Below are 17,500 nucleotides of genomic sequence, written 5' to 3' on the forward strand. Positions count from 1 at the left end.
ATGTTTAAAGTCCAGAACATAAATGACATAAACATTGTTAAAACATTCCACGTGACTCCAGTGGTTGAAATGTAATCATACAATATTCCAAGAAAACAATGATATGCCAAATTTGTTAACTACAGTCATCAATGTGTATTTATGCAGATTGATTAATGCTGCAGTGTCTTTATACTGAATTCTGAGCAGACACAGATCTGCTTTAGTGCCACCATAAATCAGCTGTCTAGAGATTACTCAAATGGTGTGTTCCAAACAAGACATTTTGCCCTCCGAAGGGCACCTTGGAGTAAAAAATCATGGCCGCCATATTGAAGTGTCATTTCAAACCAAACTGAATAAAACTGGCCGCTTTAGTTAAAGGGCCCTTGGAAATGAGGAATTTTGAAAAATACAACTGATGGACTCTTCAGTAAATTATCCTTTGAGCAGGGAAGCTGTTGTCACACACTGCACCCAATTTAGAAGGGCTCATCCCTATGCCCTATTCACTTCAGAGGGACCCTTCGAATAGATAGGAATAGATAAGGGATAGGAATGAGCCCTTCAGATTGAAATCCAACCTTTATATTATCTTCTGCGACAGGTCAGAGTGCATGTTTACGGGTGACATTACCATTAGATTTAGCAGTACAACACGCAAGCATTGCTCTTAGAAACGTAAACCTTTATAGACAGCCATGGTCCTGATATATTATAAGTCCAGAAAATTAACCAAAAACATGTCTTCGCAAAACATAAGAAGCTCCTAGAACACTTTTGTGCTTGCAGATTTCATCGAAAATATTTTTGTTTATGTTCCAATGATGAATGAAGGTCTCAGGGGTTTGGAACAACATGAGTGAATTATTAATAAGGGAATCTTTGTTTCTGGGTAAACTAGTCCTTTAATACTGATCTGATTTTTCAACGTAAAAAACATATTGCAGGATTCCCACACTTCTTGAAAGTACTTTAGAATTTCAGACATTGCTTCTTGAAAGTGCTTGACTTAACTTTGAAATGAAATTGTGCTGGTCAAAAATAGAACTAAAAATGATAAATTCTTCACTTATAAATAAATCTGACAAATTTTTACAAAATTAATTTGAACATTTAACATTTCAAAACAGTTAACATTTCAAAACATTATCAATATTTTTACTTTTTAATGTTAATATTAGGCGTAAGTGAAATGTTAAGTACAATAAGGACTTTCATGGCTCTACATATGCTGAGAGAAAAAAAATGATTTATTTGAAAATAATGGTGCTTTTAAAAAGCCCTTGAATGAGAAAAGTCCTTGAGTGGGAACCTTGCAATTGTTTTTGGCTATTTCAGAAATAACAATAATTGTTTTTCCTCTTTCCCTTTAAGGACAAGTATCCATGTGCCGACTGGCCTGGCTGCCTTTCCTGATGAGCTACTCCACTGTCCTCGAGCCTGGGCCAGCTCACGCTTTTCAGATGTGCGTTCCTTCACCTACATGCCCCGAGGAGGACACTTTGCTGCCTTTGAGGAACCCCAACTCCTGGCTCAAGACATCATCCAGTTTGCTGAGAAAGTGGAGGGCAAAAGCCACAAGTAACAGCTTTATTTTAGCATCATAAGAAAACTAATGCACTGCTCTGTTCAAATATGGAAGTATTAGTAAACAGTTTAACTACAATGTTTTTCAATGAACCAAATGAAGTTAAAGAATTTCTGAAGTTTTGTTATTATTTTGCATGATGCTTTGTAAGTAAAACATGTTATGCTGTTCTGTTCCACTGAGTAACCATTTCTGAAGCTTCAAAATCTAACATATACCTGCTCAAGACAAGTTCAGTTTCAACATGCATTACAATATACATGCTACAATCACCAGTTTGAATCATTTCAAAGATTTAATGAACCCAGACCTCAATGTCCTTTTGTGAGTGGCAATAAAACAATGATTACAATGATATAGCACCACATGGAAAGTGTTCAATTGCATTATTTTGCATATACTGACAGAAATAAAGAACCTACAACGTAATTTGTCCATTTTAAGTAAATTCCAAGTATGTACATTCATCAGTTAGCAGAAACTGCCATTAAGCAGATGGGTGTAATTCATCGCGATTAAAAAAAAAAGAAAGAAAGTACAATTGGTTTTGGAGTGAGTAGCAGCCCAGGCTATTAAACATTACAAAACCACCGCTGTGTTCTGTAAAATGTAAAAAATATATGGATTAGCTGATGACAATGTAAACATAAGATAAATAAAATGAGGTTTTAAAATGTTAAAATTCACACAGAAATCCTGAATGAAGCATAAGAAAAAAAATACAATAGCCCGTTTACTTTTTTGGCCAGTCATCTGGTGATCCCTGAGAATGGAGTGAACTGTATTCCAACATTCCCTGAAATCTGTTATTCTTTATTCTCTCATCATTTACAGAAGCCTTTAACAGTGACGGGGGCCTGAAACCATATATAATCCTCCAGGTCTGTTTTTGGCAGCTCCCCGGCGAGAGACAAATCACTGCCTATAGAGATGACTTGCCTTTTCACTTTTGTGGGAACTTTAAAATCCACTCTGGGTTTAAACCCGGTCACGCCACAATCCCGGTGACCCAGAGCCAAGACTGTGGTGCTCATAAGACGCACAGACTTGGCATCCGATAACAGGTCAGCCACAAACAGCGTGCGGAAAATCTGTCTTAGACAGGTTGAGGTCCTTAAGCTGTTTTCCCCGGCCCCGACGGCCACCGATTCCATGTTGACCTCATACAGCTCTGTAGGAAGAACAGTGGATCCACCCAGCATGAAAAGCACGCGGGGAACTCGACTGAGAGAGAACAGTGCCTCAAGGTGGGCCAACACATCATCCAGTTCCTGCAACATCTTCTGGCATCGACGCCAATCCAAACCCCCTGACGCCTTTGCAGACCGCTGCTTTATAATGTCCTGTGCATGAGAGAAAGAAGTCCGTTAAAGTGAATTATGTCTTTCATTCTCAGCGACACTGCATTTATCGGATCAAAAATGTAGTTAAAGTAGAAATACTGTGAAACATTAAAGATAAATGAGCATTTTTTCACTGATCCCCTCTGAAGGCTGTTTTTGTTTTCTCTCCATATAATCCTGTTTAGACGGTAGGACTATTAGATTCTTGGCCATCTTTGTCTAAATGCTATTATGTTATGGCTAGATTGGTGGTGATTTAACAAATAAAGGGTCTCTTTGTGCATTAAGATCAGAGATGCTCAAACTAGGGCCCACAGGCCAAAGTTGGCTCATGATAACCTTGATTTGGCCCACCATTCCACCCTGAGAAGGAAGGCAGAATGTTGGGGGTAATGCTTTTAATACACATTCATTCATTCATTTTCTTTTTAGCTAAATTCCTTTATTAATCTGGGGTCGCCACAGAGGAATGAACCGCCAACCTATCCAGCTTGTGTTTTACGCAGCGGATGCCCTTCCAGTTGCAACCCATCTCTGGGAAACACCCATACAAACTCGTTCACACACATACACTATGGACAATTAAGCCAACCCAAGTCACCAGTACCGCATGTCTTTGGACTGTGGGGGAAACCGGAGCACCTGGAGGAAACCCACGCGAACGTGGGGAGAACATGCAAACTCCAGACAGAAATGCCAACTGACCCAACCGAGGCTCGAACCAGCGGCCTTCTTGCTGTGAGGAGACAGCACTACCTACTGCGCCACAGCGTTGGCCCCTTTAATACACATTGTCGTTTCTAATTTTAATGTAACTTTCTATTTGTTTGATTTATTGTTTAGCTACAAATTCTCAATTAAATGCTGTGTATGAATTAGATTTTTATAATGAACATACTGTTGCTTAAGGAAGAGAGCGCAATTCAGAAGTCATCTGCAAGGAAACCAAGGAATATGAAAGTGTAGCTTGACATTAAACTCCATTGGGTTATAAACTGAATTATTATGTTTTAATTATAATAGGTTCATTATAAAATGTAAAACAATATATATAATGCATTAGTTAATATGATTAAAGTAATGTTTTCTATTTATTTTGAAATAAATGATAAAATTATCCATGGCAACTTTGTAATACAATTTGGTTGATATATTTACCTTTGGCTACCGTTCCTTAATCAAGTTTGGTTTTTGGCCCTTCATAAGAAAAAGTCTGGCCACCTCTGACTCTGATGGAGATTCTGTGCTCTAGCTAAAAGGCCTGCTTTTCTGTCATTTACTAAATTGTGGGACTCATCCTGTCTCATTGATGAGGGCGATAAAGCTCAGAAGGACAAAATAAGATTCAGAGTTAAAGGAATATCCTGAAAATGTATAACATTCAAACAGGGTTATAGTAGTTTTTTGGGGCATTTTTGCTTTTTTTAATTGATGGGATTGTTTTTTTTTTTTTTTTTTTTGTCAGTAGACAGAAAGTAGAGTTGTTGGGGGGATTGCACTATTGCAAACTAACCACTGGGCTATTACGCCTACAGGATACAGTAGTTGACCCAAAAAATAAAACTTTACTCACCCTCAAGTTGTTCCAAGCCTTTTAAAAAACCTTTTGTCTAAAAGGAAATATAAAAAAAGCTGAAAGCAGTAACTATTGACTTCCATAGTATGAAAAACAAATACTATAGAAGACAATGGTTTCCAGCCTTTTTTCTAAATATCTTATTTTGTGTTCAACAGAAAAATAATTTCAAACAGGTTTGGAACAAGTAAAGGGTAAGTGATTAAAATTAAAGCACATGATGACAATTAACATTTTTGTGTGAACTACGCCTTTAACAATACATTACTGTTATTTCTTTAAATACTTTTATAAAACTTTTGTTTTTTAAAATTAGGATTGAACAACATGAAACATAGATCAACCCTTCTGCAATACCTGAGAGGCATTATGCTGCTGTTTCTGAAGGAACACCATTTGGTCGTATGTCATGGGCATCTGTTGGCGCTGATAAAGGACACATTTCAGAAGCTCGCCAACAAATCGACAGCAACCATCCTGAGTGATGCATCCAGGGAAGATGACATTCACTCGTCCTTCCTCTCTCGCTCTTCTGAATATTTCTTCATCATCTACAGAGTGTGGAGGCACTCCATTTGATTCACAATCCTTATGACTGCCAGAAGCACTGGCCAAAGAATCAGTCTCCTGACAACCTTGAAATAAAACATTTCGGTGCCATTATTTAGTAAGTATATTGGTAATATTTTTAGTAACTTTCTGTATAATAAATATGTGAAAATAAATTATTATTGAGATAAAAAATAATATTGAGATTTTCAAAGCATATAAGGTTTAAGGAAAATTTGTGTCATTTACTTTTTATGAACATTTTTCGATTATCACATTTATACGCATTTAGTCAGTTCAAATGGACCCCCCCCCCCCCTCTCTCTCTCTCTCAGCTCAGCATATTTGAGTACACCCCGTTTTAAAAATGTATATTTGTATCCATTTCTCAGTGAATATAGGCAATGTGTTCTGGTACATTTAAACAAAACAGATTTATATTTAAATAATATTTTAGTGTCCAAACATTGAGAGATTTAAGGTTAATTAACTTAAATTCAAGAAAAATACTGAAAAAAATTGCAACCTACAAAATTAACCAAATTTTTCCTTTTTATTTGCTTCTCTTGATTTTTCCTCTTTTTAAAATTTGTGTTTAATTTTTTTTATAAGATAAATTTAAGTGTTCTAGTTTTTGGACAGTTGTCAAAGTTATTTTGCTAGATAAGCTCCAGGTTTGGCTTCATTACTGACTAATCTAGTGTATATGCACAAATATAATATTGTATAGCTTCCTTTTAAAAATATAATTTAAAAGATAGATTTGTGAGGGGTGTACTTGTATATATTTCCCTTTTAACTGTACATTAGCATGTAAACTGTTTTTTTTTATGTATAATTTTGAGAAAAAAAACTAACCTAAACATTGTTTTACCATAATTTACAGAAGACAAATGTAATGTAATTGTAATGTGAAATGTAATTCTGTGTAACTACATATTTTAAAAGAGGATTATCTTCAGGTATATTTAGATTAATCTCATTTAATTGTTTAATTAATTAAAAGGCTAAGTGCAGCTCCAAAATATATATTAATTGTAATTTAATTAATTTATTTTTTATAACGAGTTACATTTTTTTACAAATCACTAAGCTTCACCCATGTAAAAAAAAAATCAATTAATATATTGTTTTTCTATGATCACTTTTTCGTTGTTTTGTCATATCTCTCTCACACACACAGGTCAGAATAAGTGGTTTATTGTAAGAGAAATACATCTGTTACACTGAATAACAAAACATTGTTTCACCTATATCTTGACATTCAGTTTTTTTCACTTTTGAGAATTTTTTTGATGCTAAATATGTCTCCCCACAGGTAAAACTTGAAGAATCTGTTGAGGACTTCTTAAGTTAAACTTCAAATAATCTTCTTTATTATGTGCCAGTACATATGACTTTTATTATTGGTTTGATTAGCTAGCACAAATGAGAGAAGCACAAACAGGAAATCAAGTAATTTGCCACTTACCTACATCATCACCTCTATGGTCTGTTCTTGTCTGTGTGGAGCTATTTCTGTTTTCTTGATCTTCTGATGGGTTCAAATGCTCCACACAAACACTATCTGATTCAGACTCTCCAATGTCGTCCTGCAGGCAAACATTTTCCACTTCAGACTCAGCGGAGGATTCTGGATCGTCGACATAGCACAAAATGTTCCTTTCCGTTTTTCCAGATGAAGCTCTTGATTCTTCTTCGTGAGATGTGCATTGATTGCTTTGAATAAGCTTGTTACTGCAGTTGTTGTTAGAGGTTTCGATGGTGTTGCTGTGTTTGATGACAGTCATGTTTTCACAATCAAACTGTCCCTTCTTGGATCCCTCTTCCATTTCTTCTGTTTGAATTTACCCACCAGGCACAGCATCATGGGAAACACGAAAACCGGAAACAAGAAAAAAATGCTATAAGAGTCCCTCTCTTCCATTTGATTTCATCACACTTTTTCAGCTTTTTTAAAATTTCTAAAACAAAATCGTTTAAAAGTTCGTGGTAAAGTATGGGGATTCATATTTATTTTTTTTCATATGTGTTAGAAACAACCAGACAAAAATTCGAGCAAAGCTCTCTGTCGCCCTCTAAAGGCTTTTTTATGTAGTCACTTCAAGACTCACATTTTTCCTAATGCAACTGTTATTGCTAGATAGTTTGATGATAATCTGATAACAAAGGAGGTATTTTTGCACTGTATTCAAAAAAAGTATAATATTCGTGCAATTGTATAGAATTTTATGTCTAAATAATATATATAAACTTTTTGATTATAGAAAAAATGATACAAATATTTGTGTTTTTTAAAATGGTGGTGATGCTGAAAATGACAAAATATTGATATGTCAACCAATAGCATATTTAAATGCACAGAATGACCTTTGTGGGATAATTGTATTTTAATTCAAAGTAAAACTATTTGGTGAACTGATGGTAAAGAGTACCGGCTGTGCCCTAATGAATATATTGCCTATTGTTTTAGTTACACTTTTGTATTTTTACAGTTAAAATGTTATAAAGTAAGTTCTCAGGAAATTGTATAAATATAGCAAAGCTGTATTTATGAGTTGATTTTACAACCAGTAAATCATTCACCAACATCATCAGCTGATCTAGATTCATCTTTTTACCCTATATAAAGTAACTTATAAATGGCTGAGTATGATTTCGTGCTGTTCTTCAAATATAGCAAGAACATTTTTACCATTTGACCAAGTGTTATATAGCTTTCAAAGGTTCTAGGCTACTTTAATTATACACGTTTTTTTTACTATTTAGACCAGGCCCAGATTGGCTATTCGGGAGTACCAGTGGGCGGTCGACAGAGCATGGATTTTTACCAGTCACCAAAATGATAACAAAGCAGAAATTCATTCATTTTTGGCTCAGTCCCTTTAATAATCTGGGGTCACCACAGCGGAATGAACCGCCAACTTATCCAGCATTTGTTTTACGCAGCGGATGCCCTTCCAGCTGCAACCTATCACTGGAAAACATCCATACGCACTTATTCACACACATACACTACGGAGAAGTTAGCCTACTCAATTCACCTGTACCACATGTCTCTGGACCGTGGGGGACACCGGAAGACCCAGAGGAAACCAGAGCAAACACGGGGAGAACATGCAAACTCCACACAGAAACGCCAACTGACCCAGCCAAGGCTCAAACCAGCGACCTTCTTTCTGTGAGGTAAACGTGCTACCCACGGCACCACCGTGTAGCCGCTAAACAGAAATTTGACACATAATTAATCATATTTATGAATACTGTTGTATCCATTTCTATTTTTTCTGCTAAAATATATTTGAAGTTTGCTAAATTTATTTTGTAACTGTGAAGCTAAAAATAAATGATTATTTAATATATATAAACTGAATTCTGTAGATGAATATATATTTAATTATGCTGTTCTTTATTGTTTAGGATTTCAGCAGTGATATTTATGTAAGATTGAACTGAACTAAACTGAATTTCAATCGTGACAACTGAACTGAAGCAGTTTCAATTTATAGAACTTCATCTATGTTAAGCTGCTTTGACACAATCTACATTGTAAAAGTGCTATAATAGCGGTATTCATTTACCAAAATATATTTTACTTCTGTAGAACTTAAAAGGGGGAGGCATGGTGCCTTACAGCAAGAAGGTCACTGGTTCAAGTTCTTGCTGGGTCAGTTGGCATTTCGTTTGAGTTTGCATGTTCTCCCCGTGTTGGCGTGGGTTTCCTCTGGGTGTTCCGGTTTCCCCCACAGTCCAAAACTTTGCGGTACAGGTGAATTGAATAAACTAAATTGGCCGTAGTGTATGATGTGAGATTGTATGAGTGTTTTCCAGTACTAGGTTGTGATTGGAAGGGCATCCACTGCGCAAAACATATGCCGGCATACTTGGCAGTTCATTTTGCTGTGGCGACCTCTGAGAAGTCATAGACTAAGCCGAAGAAAAATTTTATGGATGAACTCAAAAGAAGTTGTTTTGAAAATTGTTAGAAACCAACAATTAACTTCCGTAGAAACAAATAGGCTGCTAGAGAAGTCAATGGTTATTGTTTCCAAATTTTTTCAAAATAACATTTTGCTTTTAACAGAAAAAAAGAAACTCAAGAAGGTTTATAACAAGTGAAGGGCCAGTTAATGATGACATAATTTACAATTTTGGGTGAACTATCCCTTTAAAATAGCAAGAATATATTTTATGTACAACTTTTTAGCCATGTAAATATAGCTGATAGAGGCAGTCAAAAAAATAAATAAATAAATAATTTCCTATGGGTTTAGCAGGGCTTTTTAGTATTTTCCTAAAGTATGTTATTTACTTTACATCTATTAGACATTAATAAGACATTATTGTTCTTCTAAACTTACATATTATTATATGGTAAGGCACTAAGCCAAAAAGAAAATGAATGAATAACTATTATATGCTCTATATTATTATGTTATTCTTATAAAATAATAAGCCAATTAAAAACATATACATTTATTATAATTTTTTAATACAAAAAAAATCTACTTTGGCAACACGGTGGCTCAGTGGTTAGCACCGTGGCCTCACAGCAAGAAGGTTGCTGGTTCGAGTCCCAGCTGGGTCAGCTGGCATTTCTGTGTGGAGTTTGCATGTTCTCCCTGTGTTGGTGTGGGTTTCCTTCGGGTGCTCCAGTTTTTCCCACAGTCCAAAGACATGTGCTATAGGTGAATTGAATAAACTAAATTAGCCATAGGGTATTAGTGTGAATGTGAGTGTATAGGTGTTCCCCAGTACCGGGTTGGAGCTGGAAGGGCATCCTCTGTGTAAAACATAAGCTGGATAAGTTGGTGGTTTATTCCGCTGTGGCGACACCTGAAGAATAAAGCGACTAAGCCGAAGGAAAATAAATAAATGAATGAAAAATCTATACAATTTACAGTTTACTTATATAGATTATTAGTATAATGATTGGACAGACAGACAGAAAGACAGACAGATAGACAGACAGACAGACAGACAGACAGACAGACAGACAGACAGACAGACAGACAGACAGACAGACAGACAGACAGACAGATAGATAGATAGATAGATAGATAGATAGATAGATAGATAGATAGATAGATAGATAGATAGATAGATAGATAGATAGATAGATAGATCTAGGAGGAAGGGTGGTTTGTTCAACTTGCAATACAACTAAACAGACCAATCAAATTAGCAGTCCATCCCCGCAATACTACCACGCTCGGAGCTCCAGATCCTCCACTCGCTCCCCGCGGTTGCTACCCTACCAACCTTACAACGCTTTTGACGCTCAACCTAGCGCGCACGTCAAGCGTCGGCTCGTTTTATCTGACTGCCGCATGAAACCATTCAATCACAACAACACTTCCGCGTACGAGCCGACCAATCGCCGCGCGCCATTTTCAACGCAGCCCTCACGGTTTGGCGTTAAGATAGGTTGCGTCACTGCACAGTCTCCCCACCAGCTACAATTTGACAGTTTCTCAGGTGAGGCGTCACGCTACAGGAGCTCTTTCACTTTCTTTTGAGTTTCAGCGCGCATATCACTGTGAGCCTGGGGTTGCTTAACTCAAAACCCAGTTACCAGAAGCCCTCACACCACGGCACCATGAGCAAAAAGAAAAAGGAGTGGAGAGCGGAGAAAGGTAAGACTCTTTTGGACTCTGGTCGTGTGTCTCTTCCGTTTAAAGACAGCATTCGCCTCGGTGGTGTCAGTTTGGGGTTTGACATCCTCCGGGTTTAACCTGAGGTCACGTCATGCACGTGGCGGGAGAAATGCCTTTTAATAGACGCTCTTCCTCTTGAATCAACAGCATGGACAGATGCACACCTTAAGATGCAGGTGCAGCATCAATACATGCTGCTGTTATCAAGGCCCTGGTGTATCCGGCGTTAAAACCTGTTTTAAAAGTGCACGTGTTAATGTACAGCGTTTTTTTTGTTGAATTGGAACATGCGTATGTGTGTTTGTTGCATTCGTGCAACACTGAGTGGTAACATAAAATCCCCAGCAGGTGCGTTGCACGACCCACGGTACAGTTATGGTCATAGTTCAAGATGTGTTTGACTTCAGGTCTGAAACTGTAACTGGTGTACTCCAAGTCAGCTTATATAAATGCATAAACTTAAATACAAACTTGAAAGGCTGTTAATTGCTCAGTTGTGACTGATATAAAGCAGGCATGTGCTTTGCAGGGATGCTCAAAATGCTGCTATTGTATATCCACTTCTATGAGTAGGTCAGTTTTAGTTCAATGTTTAACCGAAGTTAGTTGAAACTTTTTTAGAAGCAGGATAAAGTTGGGCTTGTATAGTGAAAGTTTTAAGATTTTGCATTAGATAATGGCTAATTCATATAATTATTTTAGCTTAATTTGATTAATAATAATGTTAAATTAAATTAATGAAAGTAATAAGCTCTTTAAGGGCTAAAATACTGCTACCTGTTTGACATGATTGCATTAACACACTTAAATGAAAACAAAAGTGAAATTAAGTGTTGAGAGACGAGAGAGATAGATAGATAGATAGAACTAGAGGAAAGGGTGATTTGTAATATACTTTGAAATATACAATTTACAGTATACCTATATAGATTATTAGGATAATGATTGAATGAATGGATAGATGAATAGGGGAAATATGATTGCATTAACAGACAATTTTAGATGGAACAAAAGTAAAGTGTTGACACTGGTATTAAACTCAGTTTAATAGTATCAAATACTGTATTAATTCATAACTCAAATCTACGAAATAAAGCAAATTGTCAGAACTATATTTTATATGTCATACTACTTGAATTCAATTTCATTTTTATTTAAAACATTATTTGTGCATACTTTCTCTGCCTTTTTATAAATACGGTGACTCTTTTGTTGTTATTGCAATAGTAATGCTAATAAAATAAATAAATAATTGATTACGCTATGTGATCTGTCATTACTGCAGCAAACTACGACCCGTATGCAGACAGTTAAAATTAAAGTAAAATAAAGTGGTCTATTGATTATTTGCTGGCACAAATGTGTGAGCATTTAAGTGACTTTCCACATGCAACATTGTTGAACCGTTAATGACCATACTACTGTTTACAAACTACAGTGGCACCGCCAGTATTTTGGAGCCAGAGTATTGAGGTGCTTTCGATAAACCATGCAACCTTACTCAGCTGTATCAACTCTGAGCTGGTTTGAGCAGAATAATGGCATTGCTGTCTGATATAGAACTGCTTGTTTCTGAATTAATCATGTTTCAACTCTACACTGCCGTTAAAATAGTGATTTGTAAAAAAACACTTCAGGAGTTCTGTAAGATGTTTTATTTTTAACCGAAATTACTTTAATCATACTTAAAAAATATATGTTTACTGTCTGTTGAAACTACTGAAAATAAGCTGCAACAACACAATTCTTGATGTTTCTTTTGAGTCAGCATAATTATTTTATGTTTAGTTCATTAAAATGAGTAAAAACTAATAAGTTAACCTAATTCCTTCATGTTGTCCCAACACAAATTGAGTGCGTTATGACTGACACGTTCCATTGAGCGCAAGAGACATTTATGATGTTGCAAAAGATTTTTATATAAAAAAGTTGTTAATTTTTTTTTTTGCATTAAATAATCTACACTTTTATTCATAATTAAAGGAAAATATTTTTCTGTTAATCTCTGTGAAGCTGTTTTGATAAAACTTGATCTGTATAAAGTACAGAAATAAATCACTCACTCACAGTGTGACCTGAAGTTCACCATAGCAGCGTAATGCTTGTTGAAAAATATGGACTCTGGCGAATAAGCTACTCCAAGCACATTAATGGTCCAGTATTGTAAATCAAATGCATAATAATAATATAAATTATAAACAATAATAGCTGTTTATTCATGGTTTACTATAATAGAGTAAACTGCACAAAGACTTCAGTTATAATATCTGTTGATGGAGATTTGATGAATCACCTTTGTTGGCTTATGTGCTATTTTAAAATCCCAAGTACATGTTGTGCTCATAAAGGGGCTCTTGTGAAGGAGATCATTCGTGTGGCAATAAGGAATGCAGGAGAAAAAACACAGAAAATAAATTAATAAAGATGGTTGAAATAGCAGATGTAGGGGCAGCCAGCATGTAAAATCGGTACTGTCGGCATGAGTACTTTGGAACTCATTTATAGCAAGAATATCAAGCTAAAGTTTAATTTAGTTGTGAGAGAGACAAAAGAAATGTCTTTAAAAAGATTATAAAACCAATTTTGGGAGAGTCTTAAAGCATTTTATGTATTGTAATGGCCTTTCTCCTTACATAATGATATAAGAAGTCGGTTTACGTTGGTCATTTTCTGAAAATCTCTCGAATGTGTTTGTCGTTGATTTTAAAAATGAGAAAAAAACTTTTCAAAACTTTATTGTATTATTTAAATTGTGTTTTTTTCTCTCAATATGTTTAAATCAGAATTATAAATAAGTTAGGCTTTATTTTTGTTTAGTTTTTTTGGTTCAAGTTTTAGGTTTACTAGAGAAACAAAAATGAAACTGAAATCTTAGGAATAAAGTTGTTAACTTGTTGCTGCAGAATGAAAACAGAAAGTAGTAGATAGATTGGAATCAGAGACCTAGTGTATAAACTTCACTCTACGGCAGTCACTACAACATGACCTTATCTAACCATTAGCCTCATAAATATTTGCACTTTATTGAGGTATGTTGTGCATGTACTGTATGTATCTGGATAGAACTGATCACACCCAGTCTGGTTCCACTACGTTAGGCCTGCAGCTGTATGCTGAACAGTGTACCCTCATTAGCCTGTCACTTCTTTCTCGCACACACTTGCATGGCTGCCACAATTACCACACCAAAGAGTACCACTCTGACACGATGCACAGAGCTAGTCGCAGATGTTCCTTTATGAACCCCTCTGATGCAAACTGATTAGCTTTGCTTCACAAGATGTGCTCTTGTCTATCTGTACGCTATGACAGTATTGTTTCTTCTGTTCTACAGAGCGCCTTCTCAGCCTTAGCCTAGAGGATAGACGCAAAGATTATCGAGGAAACTATCTGGAACTGGACAAGATCCCCACCTGGGCAAATCATGACAGTAATACAGGTAAATCCCAATGCCTTTACGACTGATCTTTTTTTAATTTGACCTATGGCAGATGAGGTGAGAACTACAGAGAGATCTGTGTGAAATGTTTTGCTTTTTTTATTTTATTTTTTATTTTTGGTGACTCTAGTGCCTAAATTACACACTTCACCCATAACAGCCCCCATGCTGTTACAGAAGTGATTTGTATAAAAAAACACCTTAAAAGATTTTTTTTTTTGAGAGAGAAATTAATACTTTAATTAAACTCAAATTCTTTGCATCAAATAATTTTAAGATATACATACATTTTTATATAATATTGAAGACGAAGAGTAATGTCTGCTAAAGATTCAGCATTGTCATCATATAAAATAAAATATATTAAAGCTGCCATCTACTCTATTGGTTTAATAAGTTAAATTGTTCTCTGATATCTACGTAGTAGGTTTATGGATTCTGTAAGTTACAAAAAAAATCTCCACAAACTGTTTTATAAGCTCATTTATTACTCTATAAAGAATCAGAAGGTCCATGATTGCCCATATATGGTTCGTCTCATGAATATTAGTGAGCTCCACTCTGACATGTCGCTCTTACAGAGACACACACACGCACACAATATGATATACGCTGAACACGGACAAATATAAACCCAATAAGAGTAACGTTAACCTATTTCGCTCAACAGATCTGTTGTGGATAAAAGCTAAATTATAATTATACTTAACAAAAAAGTGTGATTAGAGATGTATGGCGTTGTATTTTGAAGCTATAGTAAAAAAAAAAAAACAGTTATTAAAATCAACATCTGCATGAACAGGTGACATTTGAGCTGAGTGATTTGACACAATTCAGTAGTAAACACGTTTGTTGAAACATGTGCATCAAATTTCACAATAAACACTAAATTAACAAAAGATGCAACTGAGCATGGGCCTTTGTTCACCAGGGTTTTACACATGGAATTTACATGAGAAAAAGGAAACAGTGGTGTCTGAGGCTAACAGTATGTCCATTTCCATATACTGATCTTTTATTATTCTATGCCTTTATATACCCAGATTTTCATTTGAGTGCACCTTTTAAAATAGAAAATATTTTAAATTGTAACTTTTCTCCAATCTTACTATATGGAGTCTATTCATTCAATTATTTTAAAGTTGCATAGTCATTCTAATAGAAGGTACTGGGTGTCCTCTTCTGCCAGCAGACCTGATAGTTACTCTGCATGCAAGTGACTTGCTGCCATTTAAAAGAGAAAGGACATATGGATCAGTGTGACCCTTACAGCTCCGATATCATAGCTTATTTATGGATAATGCAACCAGAATCTTGGAAAAGACTTAGCCCCTGTCTCTTTTAGCTTTTTGTTTGTTTGTGATCTAGATCTAAGGTAGCTTATGTAGATTTATTCAAATATTTGCTAGGCAAATAAATTTGATATACGGAATGAGCGACCTAGATAGTAACAAAGTTCTTGAATGTAGTTTTATTGCAGTGTAACGGAAATGTGCCATTAAGATAAGACTTTAGATTGGCAATCTAACCCTTTCAAAAATATTTGGTGTTATAAATTAAGAAATAACAAGGAATTGCATAATAAGAATATCATGTTGTCTTGTTTTAATACATAAAAACCATTATTTACTAATGTATTTATGCATTTTAGTTAAATTGTGGCTACAAAGGAAGTATTTCTTTCCAAAGGTTGTTAAATTATTTTAGACTTTGCCATGTTTTATGCTGTGTTTGTGTGAGGGATGTTAGATTTAAAAGGATAGTCCACTTAGAACTGAAAATTCTGCCACAATTCAGCTAATCCTCCACTTGTTACAAACCTGGTCGTCTATTGAACAAAGGAAGATGTACTGAAGAATGTTGGCCAGAAAGCAGCTATTTACTTTCATAGTAATGGCCCAACATTCTAAAGAATATCTTATTTTGTGTTTACCAGAAGAAATAAACGTATAAAAGTTTAGAACCACTTGTGCAAGTAAACGTTGAGCACTTTATTCATTCATTCATTTATTTATTTATTTATTTATTTATTTATTTATTTATTTATTCATTCATTCATGCATGCATTCATTCATTCATTCATTCATTCATTCATTCATCCATTCATTTTCTTTTCGGCTAAGTCCTTTCATTAATCTAGGGTCGCCCCAGCGGAATGAACCACAACCTTATCCAGCTTATGTTTTTACGTAGCGGATGCCCTACCAGCTGCAGCTCATCACTGGGAAGCACCCATACACACTAATTCACACACATACACTATGGACAATTTAGCTTAGCCAATTTCCCTGTACCACATGTCTTTGGAATTGTGGGGGAAACCAGAGCAGAGGAAACCCGACGCAAACACGGGGAGAACATGTTAACTCCACACTGAAATGCCAACTAACCCAGCCTGGGCTTGAACCAGCGACCTTCTTGCTGTGAGGCGATTATGCTACCCACTGCCTCATGCATCTGAATTCTCTGATCACAAACAACAGAGCAAATATGATGCAAATCATTTCTCTACTTTAACGATTAATTCATAACAAAGGAATTTTTGCAAAAGTCATGCTAGAATTTTTGTTTTGTCTCGGCAATAAATACTTCTTGAGACAAATCAGCTGTAGCAATTTTGGGACATTACCACAGGCTCCCTACGACAGAGAGCTTAGGTTTATGTAAATGGTCTGCAAAGATTGGTTATGGAAACAAAAGGTAAGCTCCTGATGACTCATTCAGCAGAATAATTTTTTAGAGAGCCAGCAAGCATTTTTTATTTTTAAAAGATGTCTAATAGACATCTAAACTGTCATCTTGGCTAAAACAAGGCTAAATTTGGACTGTCAGTGAAAATCTAATAGACGTCTAAGAATAGGCCAAAACTAGATTGGTCATCAAAAAAACAGAAATGATTGACAACACATGTAAAGTCTGTCTAATCAGTCTATTTGACAGCTAGTCTAGTTTGGGTTATTCTTAGATGCCTATTAGATTTTCACTGACAGCCCAAGTTTAGCCTTGTTTTAGCCAAGCTGTCTACATTTAGATTTCTATTAGACATCTATTTAACATAAAATTGTTTGCTGGTGAACTTTATCATGCACTGTCACAAACCGATACACCGACACAGCATTGGAAGGTAATATTTGCATTATAGAGAACATTAGATAAGGGAGAAAATTAGTGAAATGTGTTGATGAATTAAGTTGTGGCAACAAGTTTGTTAATTTGACTGCGATATCGATGTAATGATTTTAAAAGGCATGGTTCACCAAAAAAACCCATTTCATTGTTTAAACACCATTATGCCTAACCTAAACTACTTTTGAACCAGCAGATCAACAAAATAATGGAAGCAATGTGACTTAAAATAATTATAAT

At 35.5% G+C, this 17,500-nt stretch overlaps 3 protein-coding genes across 7 annotated transcripts in view; 2 read left to right on the forward strand and 1 right to left on the reverse strand.

The window, feature by feature from the left end:
• ephx5 (epoxide hydrolase 5) overlaps positions 1-3,061 on the forward strand; it is a 9,893-nt gene extending 6,832 nt beyond the window's left edge. Inside the window, exons 9-10 of one of the 2 annotated variants that reach the window (XM_087279554.1) lie at positions 1,357-1,563; positions 2,405-3,061. In XM_087279554.1, coding sequence (XP_087135680.1) covers positions 1,357-1,563; positions 2,405-2,414 — 217 coding nt within the window. In that variant the 3' untranslated portion in view covers positions 2,415-3,061. Of the gene's footprint in view, positions 1-1,356; positions 1,938-2,404 lie in introns of those variants that run through there. The other variant, XM_087279555.1, reaches the window with a different exon arrangement.
• On the reverse strand, positions 1,847-10,326 carry mad2l1bp (MAD2L1 binding protein). Of its 2 annotated transcripts, XM_087277331.1 has the most exons (4): positions 10,212-10,326; positions 6,510-6,872; positions 4,847-5,124; positions 1,847-2,913 (listed from the first exon to the last, which is right to left on the reverse strand). In XM_087277331.1, exons 2-4 carry the CDS (start codon positions 6,868-6,870, stop codon positions 2,395-2,397), a joined length of 1,158 nt encoding a protein of 385 aa, XP_087133457.1. In that variant the 5' UTR covers positions 6,871-6,872; positions 10,212-10,326; the 3' UTR covers positions 1,847-2,394. The 2 variants fall into 2 exon arrangements, with proteins under 2 accessions (XP_087133457.1, NP_001314757.1); NM_001327828.1 differs by lacking the exon at positions 10,212-10,326 and having other exon boundaries at positions 2,120-2,913; positions 6,510-6,903.
• A 159-nt stretch (positions 10,327-10,485) lies between these two features.
• Positions 10,486-17,500, forward strand: part of macrod2 (mono-ADP ribosylhydrolase 2) — an 862,504-nt gene continuing 855,489 nt past the window's right edge. For 2 of the 3 annotated variants that reach the window (XR_015505021.1, XM_087277688.1), the window contains exons 1-2: positions 10,486-10,674; positions 14,030-14,134. Coding sequence is in view for 2 of the 3 variants with exons in the window: in XM_087277688.1 (XP_087133814.1) it covers positions 10,638-10,674; positions 14,030-14,134 (142 nt within the window). In the remaining variant the exon portion in view is untranslated. 3 annotated transcript variants of the gene reach the window in all.

This window comes from Danio rerio, chromosome 13 (genome assembly GCF_052040795.2).
Source record: "Danio rerio strain M-AB ecotype USA chromosome 13, GRCz13ab, whole genome shotgun sequence".
NCBI classification, from domain to species: Eukaryota; Metazoa; Chordata; class Actinopteri; order Cypriniformes; family Danionidae; genus Danio; species Danio rerio.

What these genes read in the sequence shown, in the direction of transcription:
- mad2l1bp (XM_087277331.1), bottom strand. Translation starts at nt 6,870, where the DNA reads ATGGAAGAGGGATCCAAGAAGGGACAGTTTGATTGTGAAAACATGACT. An exon ending in CCATAGAGGTGATGATGTAG is followed by an intron (nt 5,125 to 6,509) that starts GTAAGTGGCAAA and finishes TTTTATTTCAAG; the next exon opens with GTTGTCAGGAGACTGATTCT. An exon ending in AGCAGCATAATGCCTCTCAG is followed by an intron (nt 2,914 to 4,846) that starts GTATTGCAGAAG and finishes TCTCATGCACAG; the next exon opens with GACATTATAAAGCAGCGGTC.